Genomic DNA, 25,369 nt, shown 5'->3' on the forward strand with positions numbered 1-25,369 from the left:
CCCTGTTTGGTCTTTATATGTATATAAAATTTTTTTTTTTGCATTGGTAAAAATTTTAAATCACTTATATTTGGCAACTAAGACATTTTTATCTAGACTGTGTAATACTACACAATTTATTTTTCCTATCTCTGCTGAAATTGCCGTTAATCTTATTCAGAAAATAAGATTTGACATTATTATATCATAAAGTGGCACTGTTACTTGAACAAAGAACTGGAGAATAAGGAATGTTCTGGCTCTTCCAAAGGAAACAATGATAGGCTTAAAAGACAATAGTTTATCAGAGGATAAATATAAAGCTAGGTAAATCTAAGAGAGATGCGTTATTGTCATTCATAAACTGTTGTGTTTTGAAATCATTTGTATAGATTTTACAAAGTTTTTGTTCACAAAACCATCAGAAAGAGGGTTATTTATCTTAAAAGTGACTCCTTTTTAAATTTTGATTGAAGCATAGTTGATATACACTATTATATTCATTTCAGGGGTACTACTTGGTATTTCAGCATTTATATATGCTATGACTTGATCACCACGTTATGTCTAGTAACCATCTGTCACCATATAGTTATCACAGTATTGCTAACTGTATTCTCTATGTTGTATGTTATACCCTTTTAAGAAGTGACTTCTTTTTTGAAGTTGGCTTTCAAGGAGAGGAATTTAGGGGATGACTTTCTTATAACAGGGGACAGGCAAATTAGGCAAATTGACTATGATCCATGGGCCAAATCTGTCAGATGCCTGGTTGTTTGGTCTTTTTTTTTTTTTTTTAAACAACCCATGAGGTGAGAATTGTTTATAAATGGTTATGTAGGCACTTCCCTCATAGAGTAGTGTGGATTTTGCCTCTTGGCAAGCAAAATAAAAAATATTGGCCGTCTTAAGGAAAGTTTGCTGACTCTTGTTCTATAGGATTTTATTTGCTTGATAAAATGTAAGCTGTTAAAATGTAAGGGGAAAAAAAGTAAGGGCATTTCTTATAGTGATTTTTAACAGTTGCAGTACCAAACCTACCATAGAGCAAACATATTAGTTAATGTTAATTCAACATAGTTATTCTTTTTTTTTTTTTTTTTAGATTGAAGTAGAGTTAATTTACAGTGTGGTGTTAGTTTCAGGTATACTTTTTTGTGTGTTTATTTGGAAAGGGGTTATTCAGAAGATAGTTATTTTCTAGGAATATTTTTGGTGATACTAATAATGAAATCACTGTATTTTACATTGTCTTTTACTTTGCTCCTAGGGAATGGAGCAACAATCTCCACAATCCGTTCTTCTTGTTTGGTGGGCTGTGCTATAACCCAGGACCACTCAGACTCCCTTGTCCAGGCAGCTGCCATATCTTGCCTTCAGCAGCTTCACATGTTTGCACCACGACATGTCAATTTATCCAGTCTTGTTCCTAGCCTTTGTGTAAGTATGAAGCTGTTTCATTCTTTTATTTGTTTAGGGAACCCAAAATTTGTTTTCCAAAAGATCAGACTAGAGCAAAGCAAAAAAGTAAGTTTCCTGGATTGTGCATTCTAGAGTTGCAGCTTCAGTAGTCACTTTATGACTCTTCATTTTATTCGCTGATTTTCTTTTTCACCTTATAGGAAATATTTTAATGAACTGTTAAATAAGGTCCAGAGGACTTTCTCTGGATCAAACATACCTCAAAGCTGGGCAAATATGTTGTACAGAGAGTGGAATCTCTTGGATGCAGCTTTAAGAATAAAAATTTTTTTCTTTTTTAAAAAATGTACAAAAATCATCATACATAGCATGAAAGAAAAATATTAAAGTGTGGTCAACATGGTCAACAATGATTATTTATAATAAATGCTAGAAAAGACTATAGGCAAGCATATAAACAGGGGATCCTATCATAACCCAGGCACTCAGAAAAGAATTCCTTGAATAAATGATATATAAGATGCAAACTGTAGGATAAATAAGAGTTAGCTTGGGGAAAAGTATGATATTGGAGTAACAGCACTTATTTTTAAGCAGAAATAAAAATATGTGAAAGGTCCTGAGATGGGAAGGAAGGAATGCATTTAAAGAATTATTTAGTCAGAGGCTGAGAGGAAAAGCAGGGAGGTGGGTCATAAGGGCACAGGATGAAGCTGGACAATTATTTAGGGGGAATCAGTCCCACACCATCAAGGAGTTTGAATGTGCCACAGTGTGGAAACCAGGTGCATGTGAAATGTTTACAAAGAACATCCACAAAGAAAATAGTCAATTAATAGTATACATCAGATTGCATTCTGCAACAAGATATGTGCCATCCTGTCAAAAGTCATGGCCTAACACCCAAGGTTTGAGGGCACAGATGGCATCTCTTGAGCACGGTGAACTTGTTACATGATACAGCTCTGGCATGTGTGTGTGCTCAGTAGTGTCCGAGTCCTTGCAACCCCATGGACTGTAGCCTGCCAGGCTCCTCTGTCCGTGGAATTTTCTAGGCAAGAATTTTAGAGTCAGTTGCTATTTCCTGCTCCAGAGAATCTTCTTGGCCCACGGCTCAAACCCCACATCTCCTGCATTGCAGGCAGATGCTTTACTGCTGAGCCACTTGGGAAGCGCAGCTCTGATAGGCAACTGATAAATGTGATGAAGACTCAGACACACACTCCTCAGTTGTCTGGTTCCTCTGTGCATTTTTTTCTCCTTAAATATAATTATACTATGAAAGTTTTCCTTATGAGATGGAACATATTTAAGAGGACCTGGTCAAGTAATAACATGAATTTCTTTATGTCAGAGGAGGTTATCAGTAAGCCACAGGAAACACACTGAGTGTCCTGTGTGTTAACAGAAAATAATGTATCCAAAATTATTTTTTTTAGCATAGCATCAAGGGTTTTGTTACACGGTATATTGGAGCACTCTCCTAAACCTTTTCCAAAAATCTGGGAAAGAGATGGCATGGGAGATAAAAGATAAAAAAGAGGGCCACTCGAGTGGCTATCTTGATTCCACATTACTAAATGCCCTTTGAGCTGTCTTCATTACCAAATCTTTTGACATTCTCTAAAAAGTAGTTTACACATGGATTCATCCAAATTTGTGAAATCAGGGCCGTTCATCTCTATTCAGCCATTGCCACCAGAAGAGACCATATGTGATACTATATGTAATACCTAACACAAATGAGGTGATTTTTTTTTTTTCAGGAAATCTATTAAGAGGTAAGCTTCACCACAGTAATCTTTATGAAATTATATAAAAATATTAAAATGTATATGATAGAACTGTTCAAATGTGTTTTTGCAAGAACAGCCACCACTCTGGATTACTTTTATTTTCCTCCTGGCAAGTAGGTGCTTTTTATACCATGTGATCAGTCATTTTCCTGTCCAGATCTTTCCTGCACACAGCAAGTACATTACCTGGGATGATTGTAGGAGATTTCAATGAGAAAAAGACTTGAGCTAAATGCCCATGTCGTCAGTGACAGGGCAGGGATATCTCATTGTCCAGGATATAAGTACATGGCAGGCACAAGAAGGGATAGGATAGCAAGTTGATGTACGTTTTAAATAACAGGACTTGCTGGGCTTCCTTTGTGGCTCAGCTGGTAAAGAATCCTCCTGCAGTGCTGGAGACCTGGGTTCGATCCCTGGGTTTGGAAGATCCCCTGGAGAAGGGAAAGGCTACCCACTCCAATATTCTAGCCTAGAGAATTCCGTGGACTGTAGAGTCCATGGGGTCGCAAAGAGTCAGACAAGACTGAATGAGTTTCACTTCACTTCACAGAGGCCTAATGAAGGGAATGGCAACCCACTCGATTGCTCTTCCCTGGAGAATTCTGTGGACAGAGTAGTCTGGCAGGGTACTATCCATGAGATCACAAAGAGTTAGACATGACTGACTGACTGATACTAACTAATTAGAGGCCTAATGTAGGAGCAAGCAGCACGGTGTTCCTAAGGTTTGCAAAATATAAGGAAGAAAAAAGAAGCTTCTTTGGAAAACAGTGAGGCATAATCTGCAAAAGTGGAAAGTATGCATACAGTATAATCCAACAACTCCCCTCTAAAGTAAATACCTGAGAGAAATGCATGCACATATATGCCAAAAAAAATCCTCAGGAATTTTCATTCCTGGGTTATTTGTGCTAGCCAAAAAACAGGAACAGCCAAAATGTGCTCCATTCAGCAGAGTGGATAATGGTGTGATTCTTCAATAAAATATTATACAACAATAAAATGAATGAAGCCCTATTATGTGGAATCATGGGTGAGTCCAACAGACATATTGCTAAAGAGAAACCATGGAACAGAACAGACTTCATGGCTCCATTTGTATAAAATTCAAGAACAAGGCTTCACCGGGCCCTACTGACAACCGTCACAGTAAATTGTGATTATATCTGAGCAGCTGAGAAGTTTGTGTGAAGCCACATATTTTTTTTTATCAAATTTAATATGTTTTTTTCCTGACATTCTGTGGATGTTACCAGAAAGTGTCAAGGGAAAGTTTCCAAACAAATACAACTTAATTGTTACCTGGTTCACAGTGGCTGCAAAACACCATCAGTGATAATTTGCATCTCTAATATCAGAGATGTTGAAATGGAAGTGACTTCAGGACTGTTAAAACTGAGTTTTTAAAAACATTATGTAAACCTTAAAATATTTTATTTCTTTCACTTTGACTCAGGATTTGTTGAGTGTATTTTCTTAGCTACAATTCTATTTAATTGTAATTAAATGAAATTATTTGGTGTTCTGCTTCATATATGTTTAATGCTTTGATCTTTCCACAGTTGCGTAAGATAGGTAGGGTGGACCTATCTGTACAGATAAAAAAGCAAAACTCTGAGAGATTTGTTCCTTCTGTGTCATATGACCATGCTTAACCTTACCTATAGAATATTTGAAAGTTTTAAAATGTCGTTATTTTTAGGAAGAGAAAAGAAAACATTATGTTGAAAAAATCTAATCTGTTGGGTTTTCTCTCCTCAGTTATATTTTGTTTTTTTAATACTTGGTATAATTTCAATGGTTGTGAGCTTTATGCAAAAATAAGAGTTACAAATGCTATATTAACAACATAAAAATACATTATCTAGTGTTGTGAAGGAGTGATGTCTTCCATATAATTATTTTCCCCTCCATCATTTCTGGATGAGATTCTTTCTAAAATGTCTTGCTTCCTTGCTTAAAAAGCAACATATGGAGCAGAGTTTAATATTTGCTTGATGAATCAGATTGATAGATTGAGTGATAATAGATTTATTATCTATTATATGATTTACTATGATTTACTATGTATCATCTACTGTTCTAAATAAAATATTATTTTAAAACTTATTTTATTTTCACTATATTTCTGTGGGAAATTGCTATCCTCATTTCATAGATGCACAAACAAGGCACAGAGAGGTTAGGTAACTTCCCTAAGATCACACAGGAGTAAGTGTGTGCTTTAAACCCAGTCTGGCAACTGGAGCCTGAGCTCTTAATTATCATGCAGTGGTATGTCTTATGGTTTATATCATGTATTAGAGTGTACTATATTGATTATTTCAGGAACTTTTGAAATGAAAAATATTCTATACGAAAATAATCTGTTTTGCAGCTCTTTTCAGATATTTATGTTTGCTTAATTTTAATTTTTTATTTTAATATGTACCTTCCTTTATTTCAATTCTTACTGTGTGCTCACCCTGTGACTTTTCATTTAGTACACTTGATCTCCGTGCACTTTAAAAATTTCAGTGACGTGGAGAAGGGAATGGCAACCCACTCCAGTATTCTTGCCTAGAAAATTCCATGGACAGAGGAGCCTGGTGGGCTATGTAATCCATGGGGTCACAAAGAGTCGGACACAACTGAGTGACTTCATAGTCGATGAACAATGTTGTAATAGTTTCAGGTGAAGAGTAAAGGGACTCAGCCGTACATATGCCTATATCCGTTCTCCCCTAAACCCCTCTGAGGCCCATCCAGGCCGGCACATAACACTGAGCAGAGTTCCGTGTGCTGTACAGTAGGTTTTTGTTGGTTCTCCATGTTAAGTATAGCAGTGTGTACGTGACCTTGCCAGAGTCCTAACTGTCCCATCCCCTTGGCAACCATGAGTTTGTTTTCTAACTCTGTGAGTCTCTTTCTGTTTTAGAAGTTCATTTGTGTTTTTTTTTTTAGACTCCACATGTAAGGGTTTTCATATGATATTTCTCCTCTGTCTGACTTCACTCAATATGACACTCTCTAGGTCCAAAAAAAAAAATTTTCAGTGACAGAGTTTAATAGGACTGTGTATAAAATGTGCAAAAGATCCTTCTGAGTTTTAATCTAAGTTTATTATATGATCTTTAGCCCAAGACTTGGGACAGTTCTTTTGTAGCCTGTTAAAATACTCTATAATTTATTAGTATTACCAGTTTTTGAAAAGTCCATCATTTGGCTATATTGGAGACAAATAAGGGGGTTAAATGAAGAGCCTCTTCAGAAATTAGGTGTTAATATATATCCATTAGACGAGTGAGATTACAGCTTTTTTAGAAAAGTCTAAAATTGTTATGATTTACAGGTTCATCTGTGTAGTTCCCATCTATTACTTCGACGAGCAGCTGTGGCCTGTCTCCGGCAACTTGCGCAAAGAGAAGCAGCTGAAGTATGTGAATATGCCATGAGCTTGGCGAAAAATTCAGGGGACAAAGAGAGCAGTGGCACTCGTAAGTCCTGTTATCAGTCGTTCGTTTTAAGTATTTTAATATTTAAAATAAGTGTTACTTATTAAGTAACGTTTTTGCATTGAAATATGGTAAATTTTCTTACTCTTTTAAATAAAACTTGTTTTTAAAATTCCTGTGTAGTTTTCCTGGTAGTTTTAAATTTCTAACTTTTTAAACACCCTCTTCCAACAACACAAGAGAAGATTCTACACATGGACATCACCAGATGGTCAATACTGAAATCAGATTGATTGTATTCTTTGCGGCCAAAGATGGAGAAGCTCTATACAGTCAGCAAAAACAAGACCAGGAGCTGACTGTGGCTCAGATCATGAACTCGTTATTGCAAAATTCAGACTTAAATTGAAGAAAGTAGGGAAAACCAGTAGACCATCCAGGTATGACCTAAATCAAATCCCTTATGATGAAACAGTGGGAGTGACAAACAGACTGAAGGGATTAGAACTGATAGACAGAGTGCCTGAAGAACCATGGAAGGAGGTTTGTGACATTGTACAGGAGGTAGTGATCCAAACCATCCCCAAGAAGAAGAAATGCAAACAGGCAAAATGGTTGTCTGAAGAGGACTTAGAAATAGCTGAGAAAAGAAGAGAAGCTAAAGGCAAAGCAGAAAAGGAAAACTACCCATTTGAATGCAGAGTTCCAAAGAATAGCAAGGAGAGATAAAAAAGCCTTCCTCACTGATCAAATGCAAAGAAATAGAGGTAAGTAATAGAGTGGGAAATACTAGAGATTTCTTCAAGAAAATTAGAGACACCAAGGGAACATTTCATGCAAAGATAGGTACAATAAAGGACAGACATGGTATGGACCTAACAGAAGCAGAAGATATTAAGAAGAGGTGGCAAGAATACATACAAGAACTATACAAAAAGATCTTAATGACCCAGATAACCACGATGGTGTGATCACTCACTTGGAGCCAGACATCCTGGAATGTGAAGTCAAGTGGACCTGAGGAAGCATCACTAGGAACAAAGTTAGTGGAGGTGATGGAATTCCAGTTGAGCTATTTCAGATCCTAAAAGATGATGCTGTGAAAGTGCGCACTCAATATGCCAGCAAATTTGGAAAACTCAGCAGTGGCCATAGGACTGGAAAAGGTCAGTTTTCATTACCATCCCAAGAAGGGCAATGCCAAAGAATGTTCAAACTGCTGCACAATTGCACTCATATCACACGCTAGCAAAGTAATGGTCAAAATTCTCCAGGCCAGGCTTCAATAGTACATGACCTGTGAACTTCCAGATGTTCAAGCTGGATTTAGAAAAGGCAGAGGAACCAGAGATCAAATTGCCAACATCGAAAAAGCAAGAGAGTTCCTGAAAAACATCTATTTCTACTTTTTTGACTACACCAAAGCCTTTGACTGTGTAGATCACAACAGGCTGTGGAAAATTCTTCTAAAGATGGGAATACCAGACCACTTGACCTGCCTCCTGAGAAATCTGTATGCAGGTCAGGAAGCAACAGTTAGAACTGGACATGGAACAACAGACTGGTTCCACTTTGGGAAAGGGATACGTCAAGGCTCTATGTTGTCACCCTCCTTATTAACTTATATGCGGAGTACATTATGCAGAATGCCAGGCTGGATGAACCACAAGCTGGAGTCAAGATTGCTGGGAGAAATATTAATAACCTCAGATACGCAGATGAACCACCCATTTGGCAGAAAGCGAAGAAGAACTGAAGAGCCTCTTGATGAAAGTGAGAAAAGAGAGCAAAAAAGCTGGCTTAAAACTCAACATTCAAAAAACAAAGATCATGCCGTCCGGTCCCATCACTTCATGGCAAATGGATGGGGATAAATGGAAACAATGGCAGACTTTATTTTTGGACTCCAGAATCACTGCAGCCATGAAATTAAAAGACACTTGCTCCTTGGAAGAAAAGCTATGACCAACCTAGACAGCATATTAAAAAGCAGAGATATTACTTTACCAACAGAGGTCCATCTAGTCAAAGCTATAGTTTTTCCAGTAGTCAGGTATGGTTGTGAGAGTTGGACTCAAAAGAAATCTGAGCACCAAAGAATTGATGCTTTTGAACTGTGGTGTTGGAGAATACTCTTGAGAGTCCCTTGGACTGCAAGGAGTTCAAACCAGTCCATCCTAAAGGAAATCAGTCCTGAATATTCGTTGGAAAGACTGATGCTGAAGCTCCAGTACTTTAGCCACCTGTTGCCAAGACCTAACTCCTTGGAAAAGACCCTGATGCTTGGAAAGATTGAAGGCAGGAGGAGAAGGGGACAACAGAGGATGAGATGGTTGGATGGCATTACTGACTCGATGGACATGAGTTTGAGCAAGCTCTGGAAGTCGGTGATGGACAGTGAAGTCTGGCATGCTGCAGTCCATGGGGTCACAAAGAGTCGGATATGACTGAGAAACTGAACTGACTGACCTTTTAAAAATTTCATAGCTTTAAATTTTGGGGGTAGCTTTTAGTGTCAGAACACTTTTGCCATCCCTCAAGGATATTTTAACTGTATAAGGGGTATTGCCTTGTATCCATAATAGGCTTCTGAAAAGAGAAATGATCTATTTTGAGGATTCCTGAAAGCTTCTGATGTCTGACAGTAGTTAATTTTTTGTGATGTTACTTTTCCTTGAAGAAGTTAAGACCACAGTAACCAATAAAACTATGAAATGTCAGTAGATGTTTGGGTAGTGAAAAGTAGATCTTTACTTTCTTCAGTTCTTTTTGCTTTTCCAAGGGTTTTAAGTATAGCTTGCATATGTAATTAGCCCTGTGGGGATTCTCTGATTTCTCAGTTGGTAAAGAATCCACCTGCAATGCAGGAGACTCTGGTTCGATCCTTGGGTCAGGAAGATCCCTTGGAGAAGGGATAGGCTACCCACTTCAGTATTCTTGGGCTTCCCTTGTGGCTCAGCTGGTGAAGAATCCACCTGCAGTGCAGGAGACCTGGGCTCGATCCCTGGGTTGGGAGATCCCCTGGAGAAGGGAAAGGCTACCCACTCCAGTATTCTGGCCTGGAGAATACCATGGACTGTATAATCCATGGGGTCACAAAGAGTCGGACATGACTGAGTGACTTTCACTTTCACTTTTCCTCTGGTTCTAGGGGTAGGTGGTTTGGGAACTTTTCAAGAGCTTAATTGACAGACATAGTTCCCCTATAGTGAGCGAAAATTTCTACTTTTTTTTTTTATTTTTAATTATTTTTTTTTTTCCAGTGGGTTTTGTCATACATTGATATGAGTCAGCCATGGATTTACATGTATTCCCAATCCCGATCCCCCCTCCCACCTCCCTCTCCACCCGATTCCTCTGGGTCTTCCCAGTGCACCAGGCCGGAGCACTTGTCTCATGCATCCCACCTGGGCTGGTGATCTGTTTCACCATAGATAGTATACATGCTGTTCTTTTGAAATATCCCACCCTCACATTCTCCCACAAAGTTCAAAAGTCTGTTCTGTATTTCTGTGTCTCTTTTTCTGTTTTGCATATAGGGTTATCGTTATCACCTTTCTAAATTCCATATATATGTGTTAGTATGCTGTAATGTTCTTTATCTTTCTGGCTTACTTCACTCTGTATAATGGGCTCCAGCTTCATCCATCTCATTAGGACTGGTTCAAATGAATTCTTTTTAATGGCTGAGTAATATTCCATGGTGTATATGTACCACAGCTTCCTTATCCATTCATCTGCTGATGGGCATCTAGGTTGCTTCCATGTCCTGGCTATGAAAATTTCTACTTTTAAGAGCTTCCTAATGCATGGTAGTTTCTCGGGTACCAAGAAGTAACATATCAAAATAGCTTCAATTTTAGCATAATGTAAATAAGAACTCTGTTAGCAAACACACTTCGTATTGTAGAGTGTATAGGAAGTTTACTATAAAAAAATCTAGCAGTAAACATTACTGCTTTTTGGTGAGAAAGCATGGCACCAAAAGTAGTTACAGAATTCCCTTGAATAAAAATTTCAAAACTTTTCTGCCAGTCACCATAATCAATATTGAAAGAGATAAACTAAGAATGGGAAAAATATTCACAAAATATCCTTTGTTTATTAAAATGTGTGCATTTGTATTTTAATATTTTTAAAGCTTTTACAAGTGTGTACCAGGGGGCCTAAGACACCTCCCCCGCCCCCCGCCAGGTTTGGTGATTCACTAGGACTCAGCATATAGTCACATTTACGGCTATGATTTATAACAGCAGAAGGATACAAAGCAAAATCAGCAAAGGGAGAAGGTACATAGAGTGAAGTCCAGAGCAGACCAGGCACAAGTTTCTGAGAGTTCACTCCCCATGGAATCACACAGGATACTCTTAATTCCCCAGCAAGGAGTTTTTACAACACATGTAAAATGTCTTCCAGTGAAGCTGGCTAGACCCTCAGTGCCTAAGGTTTTTATTAGGGGCTGGTCAAATAGGCATGATTTACCTAGCATATACTGAAAGTTCAGATTTTCTGAAAGTTTGTTGTTCAGCTTAAGCGGATGTCCAGCATAAACCCTATTGTTGGTAGAGACGACTTAGGCATACTCAGCCACTTTTATCGGGAAATGATGGGGCTCTCTTGAAACCCAATCCCCAGATGCAAGTCAAGGGCTAACTGTGATATCAGACCTTCATAGCATAGTCTGGGCCCTGCTAGGGTAACTCTTCTATGCATCTGTAAATATCACAAGAGTACGCAAAAGAGGTGTTTTATCAAGGAAGCAATACCAACATATGAAATATCTTTAACCTCTAATGATTAAATAGTTACATGTTAATACAATCATAAGATAGCATTTTCTTCTATAAAACTGATCAAGATAAAAATTATGATTTTAACCAGTGTTGGGAGAGGTATGAATAAAAGAGAAATTTCTTATACCGCTGATAGAAATGTAAAGTCACACAAATTTCCTTGGAGGACTTTTTTGTCAGTATATCCTCCAAGTTTTCAAACCATGCTAACCCTTTGACCTAGCCTCTTTCAGGTATTCCTCCTCAGTGGTTAATCAGTTAATATACTCCTAAGTCAGTGATTTGCAGTGCTCATGTAAATTCATGTTGTGGAAGTCTAATTTCTGCTACGGGAATATATTCACTCTATACTGCTAAGTGAAAAATAGACATCTGTGCTTAATCTCTCTAGAATGTTACTTCCTCAGAACCTTCCATTTCCTGCTGTCTTTGAATTCCCCTGACTGTGGCTGTTTTCTGCAAGCCTCTCCTTATTATGTCTTTGGAGTGATTCAGTTTCAATTTGTTCATCCAACATATATAGCCATAATTTTTTCAGATGATCAAATCTATTTAAAAATATGTCTCTTTCCCACACTTTTCTTGTTGAAATCAAATATATTTATCAAGTATTCCCTGGAGATTTGTTTAAAATACCATAGGATAATCAGTCTTAAAGAGCAGGATTTTTACTTTCATTGTCAGATTAAATTCTAATTCTAAAAATATGTAATTTGGAGACCATAGTTGAATTGTGTATATAGCTAACTGGTTTTGTTGTTGTTGTGAATTTACATGTCTTTCATTTACATGTCTTTTCGTTTAAATACATTTACATGTCTTTACAGCTCTTTAACATAACTATTACCACTAGTATAAAATAAAGGCCTGTAGAAGTTCATTTGAAATATTTGCTTTTCAGATGTTAGTCCTTTTGCGCCTGGAGCAAGTTCTCGAAGTGATATCCATTGCCGGCATCAAGGTGTTAATATAACAGAAACTGGTCTTGAGGGACTTCTTTTTGGAATGCTAGACCGGGAGACAGACAGAAAATTATGTTCTGATATCCATGATACTTTGGGACATATGCTGTCATCGCTGGCTGTAGAAAAGCTTTCTCATTGGCTAATGCTTTGTAAAGATGTCCTAGCAGCTTCTAGTGGTATGTATTTAATATATATATTCTTAAAATAAGGAAAATTATTTATTTTTGATACATATCTATAGATATATACCATATATAGATATTTATACATAATATATAAATTTGAGCCTACATTTTTAAATACTAATAAGTTATAATCTATAAATCCCTGTAAAGGGATTAATTAAGGTTAAATTATATTACAAACTAATGAACTCTGATTATTTTTTGGCAGATAACTAAGTTCAAACTAACTTTCATATATTAAAATTCCAGATTACTGTCTTATTTAACATAAGATGTAGAAGTAGTGAAATACGTAAATATTTTTGTTATTCTTTCCCTGGTTTTTCATTTCTATTTTTATTTATTTTTTTAAATTAAATATATTTGAGGAGAAATTTTATTTTACTACCATAAACAGATCAACAATCATACCTTTCATAAAAATAATTATTGTGAAAGTACATGCAAAGGAGACAAAACAATATTATTGAATTTCAAAGTGATATCTGATAACTACTTTTATCGTTTATTTTAATTTTTATACAGTTTTTAAAGGTTACTTTTCATTTACATGTATTACAAAATTATTGCCTGTATTCCTCATGGTGTACATCACGTCCTTGAGTCTGTCTTACATGCTTTGTACCCAGTCCCCCTCTTTGGTTTTTTAATTGATTCTCTAAAAAGAACCTTGCCAATTCTACTGTTTTTAAATTAGATGCCTTCAAACTGCTATATCTAAAGCATCATTTTCACTATACGTGAGGTTGTCATAATGTGCTTTTACTCTTGTTACAGATATGAGTACTGCAGCTCCCTTAAGCAGTGGAAAAGATGAGGAATTTGAGAAGAAAGACGAGATGGATGATGATACCATGTTTACCACACTCGGAGAAGAAGATAAATCAAAGCCCTTCGTGGCACCTCGCTGGGCCACGCGAGTATTTGCTGCTGATTGCCTGTGTCGAATCATCAATCTGTGTGAGAATGCAGACCAGGCTCACTTTGATCTTGCCATGGCACGTTCTGCTAAACTTCGAAACCCTACAAGTAAATTTAAAATCAGTACTTCTTTTCCCCAGGGTATTTTTTTTTATAGGTTTGAAATATTTTACTGCTTTGTAACATGCTTTAGACTGTGCGCTTCATTTATTGTAAGTTTCCTTGCTTTTTGCCTTTGTTTTTTGTCCTCTCTACATTATGTCTCTTCTCTGATCTTTATTTGGAAGGTAAGTTGAGGAAAGTGGCAAGGTAAGTTGAGGAAAGGATATGTAATATATGTATCTACCTTAAGATATATTCATCTTAATCATTTATCCTAAGAATAATGATGGCCCTACGCATAATGATGACAGTAACGTATGTTTCCTTGGTACCTTATCCTACTTATAGCAAAAGTTTAAGGTGAATAAATAAAGTGCATTTTGCAGTCCCCAGCCATGGAGAATGTCAGAGTTCGTGAATGCCATGGCAGATTTTAAACTCAGATTTCAGAAATGCTATTGCATATTTTTGAAAAGGTGAAATTGTTCATTACTGGAACCTTTTACTTTTTGATCACTTGTAAGCTTTTATACCATATATCCCCTGGATCAGATATTAAACGGAATTTACAGAGACCATCAGGTTTAGTATTTTCACTTACAAATGAAGAAACCCAGAGAAGCTGAGAGAGTGGTAGAGTAACAGACGCTCTTATCTTATGCTTTGTTGTCTCTTCATCATCCTGTCATGTTTTAAAATATCTGAAGACATCGCATGTATTATTAGTATTGAGGTCTATTTGTTAAAAATGCCTTCCAGTTTATTTTGTTATGTGTAAGAAGCAGTAAGAGTCACAGTGGATTAAAAGACAAAAAGTAAAACTGTGTTACACTGTGTATAAGATGTGACTCTGATACAGGATGCCAGTAAAGCAAGGTATGTTGTGAACGCAGTGTCTTTAATCATGTCATTCATCACATAGTCATCAAAACTTGTTCTTTGCTGTGCACTGGGGATCCAGAAGGGAAAAAATGACAGTCTGTGCTTTTGAAGATGTTCTAGTCTAGAAGACAAAGAGACAAATTTGTCACTCAAATAATTGTATTTCCCAGTAGTGGAAGGATAGAGTACTTTGGGAACATAAAAAATTGCTATTCATTTCCTGAAGAACTCGGGAAAACCTCAAAGAAAAGGTCATTTTGAAGCTGAATTTTATAGGAAGAGAGAGGGTTTTCCAAGAAGAGGCTGGTTGTACTAGTTTTCTGTTGTTATTGAAAGAAATGACTGTAAACTTAATGGTTTAAAATAACAGAAATTTATTAAGTTATGATTCTGTGGGGCAGAAATCCCAGGATATTATAAACCTCTGTTCTTCTTCAGTCGTCCAGTCATGTCTGACTCTTTGCGACCACATGGACTGCAGCACTCCAGGCCTCCCTTTCCTCACCATCTCCCGGAGTTTGCCCAAGTTCACGTCCATTTCATTGATAAGGCTGTCCAGCCATCTCATTCTCTAATGCCCTCTTCTCCTTCTGCCCTCAGTCTTTCGCAGCATCAGGTACTTTTCCAATGAGTTATCTGTTCACATCAGATGACCAAAATACTGAAGCTTCAGCATCAGTCCTTCCAGTGAATATTCAGGGTTGATCTCTCTTACGATTGACTGGTTTGATCTCCTTGCTGTCCAAGGGACTTTCAGGAGTCTTCTCCAGAACCACAATATGAAGGCATCAATTCTTTGGCATTCTGCCCTCTTTACGGTCCAGCTCTCAACAGCCATACATGACCACTGGGAAAAAAACCATAGCCTTGACTATACAGACCTTTGTCGGCAGAGTAATGTCTCTGCTTTTCAACACACTGTCTAGGTTTGTCATCAATAAACCTCTATCAGTCCCCTAATTCTTTCCCCATTTTGGGTTTCTGCCCAGTGTCTTTCCCTTTCTCCCCACATTAGGCATTCATCTCCTTGGGTTTGGGGAAAAGTTAGAGGTCTTGAATTGAGAAATGTTATAGGTAAAGATTGTGAAGAGAAGCAACAACAGCACTTTCATTCTGGGATCAATTGCCTAGTTTTTCATTGGTATAGATTGATATAAATTGTAAATTAGGTGACAATACAGAAGGAGTAATGAGTTTTTATTTACCTTTGAGTTAGCATAATATGAATGGCTCATTTCAGTCCAGTTTCTTCTGCCTTGGAAATTTCCTCCCAAATTCTGGTAATAGTTTATTATGCTTAGTTTTTATTGATAATGTGTTTTTGCCTGTCTTAGGTGAGGAAGCATTGGGAGCCAGAAAATTTTTTTCTCTCCCCTTTACTTCCCTTCCCCAAATCAATAGATACTCTTTTTCAAACTTAAAATTCTAAAATTGGTAGAATTTTAGGTAGGCAGATGAAAAATTTGGAAGATACTGGTAACCTTCACAGTAGCAAAAATAATAAAAGCCTTTTAAAATAGAAGTTGTTTGGGGATCAGAATTGCCACAGAATTGCCACTGCTTCAAAAAGCCTGTGAGGGTCTTGCAGCCTCCTGAAGAATTTTAGAGTTCTTGAACCTGATAAATTCTTTATATAATTTCTGTTGCTATGTCATTAAGTTCACCGATCTTTTCTTCTTCATTGTCTAATCATTGTTAATCTTATTCAGGGTTACTTCAGATATCTTTTTATATCTCTAGAAATCCCCTTTGGGATTTCTCATCTTTTGTTTAGGCAATGTGTTTATAATAGCTCTTTATAATAGCTGCTTAAAGGTCCCTAACTGAACTGAACTGAACAGAACTGAAAGATCCCTATTGCTAATTGTGTTATCCCTTTTGTTTTTGGACCAATTTCTATTCATTGCATTTTGTTTTTATTTTCTTAGTCATGGGATATATTTTCCTGCTTTTTTACATCTGTAGTAATTTTATACTAGCTGCTCAGTTCAGTCAGTTCAGTCGCTCAGTCCTGTTTAACTCTTTGTGACCCCATGGACTTTAGCACGCCAGGCCTACCTGTCCATCAACTCTGGAGTTTACTCAAACTCATGTCCATTGAGTCAGTGATGCCATCCAACCATCTCATCTTCTGTCATCCCCTTCTCCCTCCTTCAATCTTTCCCAGAATCAGGGTCTTTTCAAATGAGTCAGCTCTTCGCATCAGGTGGCCAAAGTATTCGAGTTTCAGCTTCAATATCAGTCCTTCCAAAGAATATTCAGGACTGATTTCCTTTAGGATGGACTGGTTGGATCTCCTTGCAGTCCAAGGGACTCTCAAGAGTCTTCTCCAACACCACAGTTCAAAAACATCAATTCTTCTGTGCTTGGCTTTCTTTATAGTCCAACTCTCATATCCATAAATGACTACTGGAAAAACTATAGCCTTGACTAGACGGACCTTTGTTGGCAAAGTAACATCTCTGCTTTTTAATATGCTGTCCAGGTTGGTCATAACTTTTCTCCCAAGGGGTAAGCATCTTTTTATTTCATGGCTGCAGTCATCATCTGCAGTGATTTTGGAGCCCCCCAAAATAAAGTCTGTCACTGTTACCACTGTTTATCCATCTATTTGCTATGAAGTGATGGGACCAGATGCCATGATTAGTTTTCTGAATGTTGAGCTTTAAGCCAGCTTTTTCACTTTCCTCTTTCACTTTCATCAAGAGGCTCTTTAGTCCTTCTTCACTTTCTGCCATAAGGGTAGTGTCATCTGCATATCTGAGGTTATTGATATTTCTCCCAACAGTCTTGATTCCAACTTGTGCTTCATCCAGCCCAGTGTTTCTCATGATGTACTCTGCATATGGGGATTCCCTCATAGCTCAAAGGGTAAAGAGTCTGCCTGCAATGCGGAAGACCCAGGTTCCATCCCTGGGTTAGGAAGATCCCCTGGAGAAGGAAATGGCAACCCACTCCAGTATTCTTGTCTGGAAAATCCCATGGATGGAGGAGCCTGGCAGGTTACACACAGTCCATGGGGTTCACAAATAGTTGGACATGACTAAGGGACTTCACTCTGCATATAAGTTAAATAAGCAGGGTGACAATATAGAGCCTTGACATACTCCTTTCCCAATTTGGAACCAGTCTGTTGTTCCATGTCCAGTTCTAACTTTGCTTCCTGACCTGCATACAGATTTCTCAGGAGGCAGGTCAGGCAGTCTGGTATTCCCATCTCTTGAAGAATTCTCCATAGCTTGTTGATCCATGCAGTCAAAGGCTTTGGCATAGTCAATAAAACAGAGATAGATGTTTTTCTGGAACTCTCTTGCTTTTTCGATGATCCATTGGACGTTGGCAATTTGATCTCTTGTTCCTTTGCCTTTTCTAAAACCAACTTGAACATCTGGAGGTTCACCGTTCACGTACTGTTGAAGCCTGGCTTGGAGAATTTTGAGCATTACTTTGCTAGCATGTGAGATGAGTGCAATCGTTTTGTAGTTTGAGCATTCTTTCGCATTGCCTTTCTTAGGGATTGGAATGAAAACTGACCTTTTCCAGTCCTGTGGCCACTGCTGAATTTTCCAAATTTGCTGGCATATTGAGTGCAGCACTTTCACAGCATCATCTTTTAGGATTTGAAATAGCTCAACTGGAATTCCATCACCTCCGCTAGCTTTGTTTGTAGTGATGCTTCCTAAGGCCCACTTGACTTTACATTCCAGAATGTCTGGCTATAGGTGAGTGATCACACCATCTAGCTAGCTGCTGGACGTTGCAAATTTTAAGTTACTAGTGCTGGATTTTGTTATATTCCTTTAAATAGTTTTGAACTTTGTTTTAAGATGTAGTTAAATTACTTGGTATCTTTTGAATTCTTCTGATACTTGCTTTTATGCTTGAATAGTATGGATCTAGGACAGCCTTTATTTGAGGGCTAAAAGGAAAAAGACTTCCCTTTTCTGCATCTAACCTTATAGAAATCTTTTCCAGAGTAGAGGCTGGTAAACTATAGCTTGCAGTCCAAATCTAGCCTGCAGTCTGTTTTTATAAATAGTTTTATGGAGCACAGTATAGCTGTCTGTGTACATATGGTCTATGTACAGACTGCAACAGCAGAATTGAATTGTTATGAGAGAAATTACATGGCCGGGAAAGCCAAATATGCTTATTATCTGTTTCTTTATGGAAAAAGTTTGCCAATCCCTGTTGACAAAAGAATTACAGACTCCATTGGGGAAAGTTATGGTAATCAGTTATTTTGCTTCAAATGTCATCATACATCCTATAATATAATCCATGTTATCATATTGTATAAAGGTTTACCACAATTCTTCAGAGATTATGATATGGAAACTTTCTTGAAAGTATATCTTTTTTATTTTTAAACTTGGTATGATATGTTGATCATAAATGCTTCTTAAATTCATTTTGTATTTTTTTATTATTACACTTAATTTTGGAAATGTTTTCCTTTTTGCCTTCTATTTTTATTTTTAGATGATCTCTTGGTACTTCATCTCTCTGACCTAATTCGCATGGCATTCATGGCTGCAACCGATCATAGTAACCAGCTGCGGATGGCTGGTCTCCAAGCACTCGAAGACATTATCAAGAAGTTTGCCTCTGTGCCTGAGCCAGAATTCCCAGGTCATGTGATTCTGGAGCAGTATCAAGCTAATGTGAGATACTTCATTTGTTTCAAAATTAAAATTGATCGTTTGAGTGAACACCAAAGTGAAACTCCCCTGGAAAAATGTATTTGGACCTGTAATCTATTTATTCATGTACCATGTTTATGCTTTTTCCCATTGTCTGTTACATAGTTAGGATCAGTTCACAGCTGAAAGAACAATAATATAAAACTTGTCACTATTTTTAAGTCATGAGGTAGTATTAGTGATAAAACTAGAATAGATGTTCCAGCCTGGCTTTCCATTCTTATGTTTAGATTTTTAGTCATGCCATTTTAAAGATAAAAGGAACATTTAAAGAGTGTTGTGGATTTACTGCCTTTATTTTTATATGTCAAGACTTGATAAGCATTTTTAAAAATAAAAAGCAATTGTCTTTTGTATGCTGAAGGATAAATTAACTTTTAGTAGCAGTGAAAACTATTACCAAAAGAACTGTATGTTTGAAAAGATTTTTTTTATACTCTAAACAGATATACTTGTTTCTCCTGAAATTTATATCTGTATTTATGTTCTTCAAAGGAGGCGCAATAGGGACTTCCCTGGTGACCCGGTGATTAAGATACTACACTTCCACTGCAGAGGTTACAGTTTCCATCCCTGGGCCACAGGCAGCATCCCGCGCCCCGCCCCCCCCCCCAACCCCAAATAAAAGGATGCACAATGGATGTAATCCTAGGAATGGTGGATTATGTGGAGTGAGAAACTTGTTAATAAGAAAGGAATAAGCTATTTTTTTCCACTGTGATTATACCAAAATCATGGCTTCAGTCACATCGTACCTTATCTAACATCTATGCGCAAACATACACAAAATTAAAAAGTGTGGATAATGTATAGTCCATTTTTTTCCATTATAAGTATAGGTAAAGAAGTTATACTTTCTAGTCCAAATGGCTATAGAACGCTTTTATATAATGATTTACTCTCAAATACCCAATCTATCAGAATGGTCTCTCTTTTTTTTTTTAATCTTCCTATTTAGAAATAATTAAAACCTACAGAAATAATTGCAAGAATAGTATAAAAACACCTTGTCTTATACCCTTCATCCTTCATTCACATTTGCCAATTGAGAATTTTGCCTCATTTGCTTTAACGTTTTCTCTTTCTCTCTCTGCTCACAACATACACTCTCTCAGCTTTTTTTTTTCCAGAGTTGTTTAAAAGTAAATTATCAAAATCATGTATCTTTACTCTTGAGCACTTTAGTCTGTGTTTCCAAAAGACAAGAAAGTTGTCTTACATAACCACAGAACAGTTATCAACTTGAAGAAATTCAACATTGATGTACTACTTTTATATAATCTGTCATATTCCAGGTTTATCAGTCAACCCAATAATATGTTTTATAATATATTCTCTTTCTCCTTCAGTGTGAAACCTAATAGCACCTCTGAAGTACGAATACTACAGTTGATCATTGAAATGCAGATACTGGTTACTTGCCATGTGTGTTTAGTCACTGAGAGGGATGCTTATTTGATTTCCAAACTCCTGTTGATAAGCCTTAGTGACTGAATCTCTAGTGTAAGGGGAGAAATCTCAAATTAGAAGTTGACTATATCTAATTCCTTATTCACATCATACGTATTAAATCTAATATAGCCAAGAACCTGTGACTGATACTGGCTTATTAAAATAAAGCAGTAAGCAGAGTGGACCTGGTTAGTACTTGGCTGGAAAACTAAAGCTCATATTCCTTCATTTATTACTCTGAGAGACATACATAAATTAGTATTTCTTAAGCAACTTTCTTTTAAGACATCTTGTTTTGAAGTGAAATTATTTTTAAGGTCTTTTAGTGACTCTGTGAATTTTTAGTACTACTCAGTTATTTAAGGAAATTGAACTTTTAAAATAACCTCCGTTATATGAGATTTGTCCATGAGGTAAACACTGTTAGAAATATGTTCAAGAATATGTAGACAGGAGAAAAATAGCAATTTTCTCTTATCTGTGGGAACATGTGGCTTTGTCAGAAAATCCCATGTACTATTAAAAATAAATGAAAAAGAAAAAGAAATAAATGAAAAAGAAACAAAATTAATTGCTTATTTGATATACAATTCAAACAGATTAGATAATGATAATCTCCTGGAAAGCAAAAGAAGAATGGTATGATTGAGTTTATTGTTATCAAAAAGAGAGATAAGAGACATGATAAAAAGGAAAAGAACAAAGATGTGTCCTGTGTGTTTTCATCTCCAAAGACATAAGAGATTTCCTCAGTTCTGTCCTTCAGTTTGTATCCGACTCTTTGCGACCCCATGGACTGTAGCACACCGGGCTTCCCTGTCCATCACCAACTCCTAGAGCTTACTCAGACTCATGTCCATCAAGTTGGTGATGCCATCCAACCATCTCATCCTCTACTTGTCTTTAAAAATAAAATGCTTGTACTCATTTTTCTAGGTGGGAGCTGCCCTAAGACCAGCTTTTTCACAAGATACCCCATCAGACATAATAGCAAAAGCTTGCCAGGTAAGAAGAAAAATAGAATTTTCTATATTCATCTTCTATAAATTTATAGACACCTTAGAACTTCAATTCCAAGAGAGAAAAATGAAATAGTATTAATTTTTATCTCAGAAATATAGCAGTGACAGTTTCCTTTTTTATCCTCTATGAAATGATGAAGTAGTAACTACTAATCACAACTTTAAAAAAAAATTTTATGCTGTAGCTGAGGTCACAACTTTGGAATACATAGCTCTTATGTTGTCCTATAGTAAATGGAGATGTAAAAGTCCTAAGATGGACTAGAGTAAAATCTACAATAATTAAAGAATATATAGTAATGGTAAATAGGTAGTAAAAAGGTTTTTTTGACCACAGGTTGTAAAAATTCTCCAAGTTTCTGTGTATTAAATTATCCTAAAGATAATTTTGCAACATGGCAATTTCATTGCAAAATTAATCCCAGGGGATTATTCTCAAACTATTGTATCTGAAGAGAGTTGCAAAAGCACGTATGTTCCTACCCATTCAGTAAGTTTGTCTTTTTCATGCTCCATCCTGAAAAAGGATTTGTGCACTAAGCTCTAAACTTTCAGAAAATCTGATTCTTTATCTGCTAACCTAAGGATAGAAGAGGAACAAGTCTGTCCTTCCCAGTTTTTTGGAGTACAGGGCTGTAATCCATCTTTATTGCTTAGAATTCATAGTCAAGTGACATGTGGCCTCTATGTAGAGAATGTCCTGCTGTTTGCAATGACAAGTTTGAAATTCTGACTTTAGTCTCTCTGTGGATAAATGAGTTGCCTCCTCCTCCTGTTAGTGTTTATTTCTTTGAAACCTGCTGTCTTAATGGTGGTCTTCAGAGAAATGAACTTCTCTCACCAACAGCAGACCAGAGAGAGAAGATGAGGGAGTGTTGTTTAAGACGGAAGCTTGGGGATCATGGTACAAACCTTGGAGGTAGAGTAGGTTAGCCATTTGGATTGGGATACTGGCACGCAAGCATCAGAAGTGGCAGTCAATGTATAAAATAAATGTATCATGGTGGTGTTTCAGATTGTGATGTTTAAACACAACAAAACCTACAAAGCTCCTGATGATCAGAAAAGCAAAGGTGATTAGAACTTCATCTTGTGAATGATTAGTATGAAAATTCCATGTTAGTGAATTTGCCTTAAGCTTATTTCTTAGATGGCTGTGCTTTCTCTGTAAGAAGTGTCTTCTTTTCTAGTGGCAGGCTTAAAGTTTGACCACCTATCCTTCTGTTTCTGGGTAGAAACCTGCTTTTGAAATAGCTGGAGCACTGGGTTGCAAGTTCCTTTCATTAAGGTTACCGAAGGAATTGGCTTTGGGCAGGTGATGAATCTTGGCATCTCTGCTTGTTTACTAGAGTAAAATCATGTTGAACCTGAAAATCAAGTATTAATAATTCTGAGAAATTATAGGAAAACCCTCAAATGTTTTCAATTAAGGACAATTGAGGACAGTAATCAGTAAGTTAAAAAAATCATTTAAAGCAGGGTTGGAATCATAAGCATAATACATACTTTAGATATTTTATTTCAACCTGAAGTTTATAAGTGTGTGTTCATTCACTTATCTTTTTCTTTTTCATTCTCCACTTTTTTGATACAAGACCAAAGTCTTTCCTCGTAGTTAATTCAGTGTTGCTTTGTCTTTCTTCATAAACCAAATCCGTAATGCAGTGTCTGTAGTGTCTGGTTTCATTTTCTTTAGAATGGAGAAAGTACTTAGGTTTTTGCAAGGCAAACAGTGCCAAATTCTTGATTTTGACAATTTTCCTCAACTTTACTTATGCTTCTACCAAACTACAAAGTATCAAGTATCTCCAAAGTGATATTTTCTTTAGGAAGAACAACTTTTATTTTCACACTTACATTTAATTACTTTTTGCTTTAAATTTCAGTGAATTTTCATCATTGTGTGACTGGCTTTTTTTTTTTTTTTGCCATCTGTATTGGTAATAATCAGTTTTTAAATGTCCTTATTGAATTTTATTTAAATTAGTTTTGAATTCTTAGAGAATAAGATTATAAGAGAATGAAAGAGTTTACACATATATTTACTCTTAACTTTTTTAAAGTTTTAAGTATAGGAATACAGCCCATTAACCCAATTGAATATCCAGATGCTCTGAAAACCTGAAGCTTTTTCATAATTTATTTGGTAACAAAACCTGAGCTGACTGTATTCACTCAACCCTTGACATGAAGTTGAGTGAAATGATAGTGTTGATTGATCTCAATTAGTGTGATTCGTAGTACATTTCATTCTGGAAGTATCTGTGTGTTAATTGTGGGATGTTACTACACATCTTGCTTAATCCCTTAATTAAGTTCATGTACCTTACTACCCTTTAGGGTATAATGTTGTGAATTGTGCAACACATTACCTAAGGATTTCAGGTAAGAAAGTGAGGACCTGTAACTGCTGAGTAAAGTAGGCACTGTCAGACAGCTTCTTTCTTTCAGTAGTTTGTCTTTTTGTTTTGTTGATGGTCTCGTTTGCCATGCAAAAGCTTTTAAGTTTAATTAGGTCCCATTTGTTTGTTTTTGCTGTATTTCTTTTGCTTTAGGAGGTAGATCCAAAAAAAATATTGCTGCAGTTTGTGTCAAAGAGTATTCTGCCTGTATTTTCCTCTAGGACTTTTATAGTAACACGTCTTAACATTTAGGTCTCTGATCCATTTTTGAGTATATTTTTGTTCAGTTCAGTTCAGTTGCTCAGTAGTGTCTGACTCTTTGCAACCCCATGGACTGCATCATGCCAGGCTTCCCTGTCCATCACCAACTCCCAGGGCTTTCTCAAACTCATGTCCATCAATTCAGTGATGCCATCCAACCATCTCATCCTATGTCATCCCCTTCTCCTGCCTTCAATCTTTCCCAGCATCAGGGTCTTTTCCATTGAGGCAGCTCTTCACATCAGGTGGCCGAAGTATTGGAGTTCCAGCTTTAGCATCAGTCCTTCCAGTGAATATTCAGGACTGATTTCCTTTAGGATGGACTGGTTTGAACTCCTTGCAGTCCAAGGGACTCTCAAGAGTCTTCTCCAACACCACAGTTCAAAAGCATCAATTCTTCAGTGCTCTGCTTTCTTTATAGTTCAACTCTCACATCTGTACATGACTACTGGAAAAACCATAGCTTTGACTAGATGGAACTTTATCGGCAAAGTAATGTCTCTGCTTTTTAATATGCTGTCTAGGTTGGTCATAGCTTTTCTTCCAAGGATCAGATGTCTTTTAATTTCATGGCTGCAGGCACTGTCTGCAGTGATTTTGTAACTGCAAAAAATAAAGTCTCTCACTGTTTCCACTGTTCCCCCATTTATTTGCCATGAAATGATGGGACTGGATGCCATACTCTTTGTTTATTGAATGTTGAATTTTAAGCCAGCTTTTTCACTCCCCTCTTTCACTTTCATCAGGAGGCTCTTTAGTTCTTTGCTTTCTGCCATAATGGTGGTAAGACCTGCATATCTGAGGTTATTGATAATTCTCTGGGCAATCTTGATTCCAGCTTGTGCTTCATCCAGCCTGGCATTTTGCATGATGTACTCTGCATGTAAATTAAATAAACAGGATGACAATATACAGCTTTGACCTACTCCTTTCCTGATTTGGAACCAGTCTGTTGTTCCATGTCCAGTTCTAACTGTTGCTTCTTGACCCACACAAGGTTATTTTTTGGTATATGGTTCTTGTATATGTTATTTTTGTATATGGTGT

General features: G+C 36.8%; 1 protein-coding gene across 1 annotated transcript in view; it reads left to right on the plus strand.

The window, feature by feature from the left end:
* HEATR5B (HEAT repeat containing 5B) overlaps window positions 1-25,369 on the plus strand; it is a 94,838-nt gene that overhangs the window by 42,607 nt on the left and 26,862 nt on the right. The window contains exons 21-26 of the mRNA XM_043918242.1: window positions 1,250-1,419; window positions 6,532-6,676; window positions 12,329-12,568; window positions 13,355-13,606; window positions 18,965-19,146; window positions 21,574-21,642. Coding sequence (XP_043774177.1) covers window positions 1,250-1,419; window positions 6,532-6,676; window positions 12,329-12,568; window positions 13,355-13,606; window positions 18,965-19,146; window positions 21,574-21,642 — 1,058 coding nt within the window. The remainder of the gene's footprint in view (window positions 1-1,249; window positions 1,420-6,531; window positions 6,677-12,328; window positions 12,569-13,354; window positions 13,607-18,964; window positions 19,147-21,573; window positions 21,643-25,369) is intronic.

The sequence above is a fragment of the Cervus elaphus genome, chromosome 11, assembly GCF_910594005.1.
Source record: "Cervus elaphus chromosome 11, mCerEla1.1, whole genome shotgun sequence".
NCBI lineage: Eukaryota > Metazoa > Chordata > Mammalia > Artiodactyla > Cervidae > Cervus > Cervus elaphus.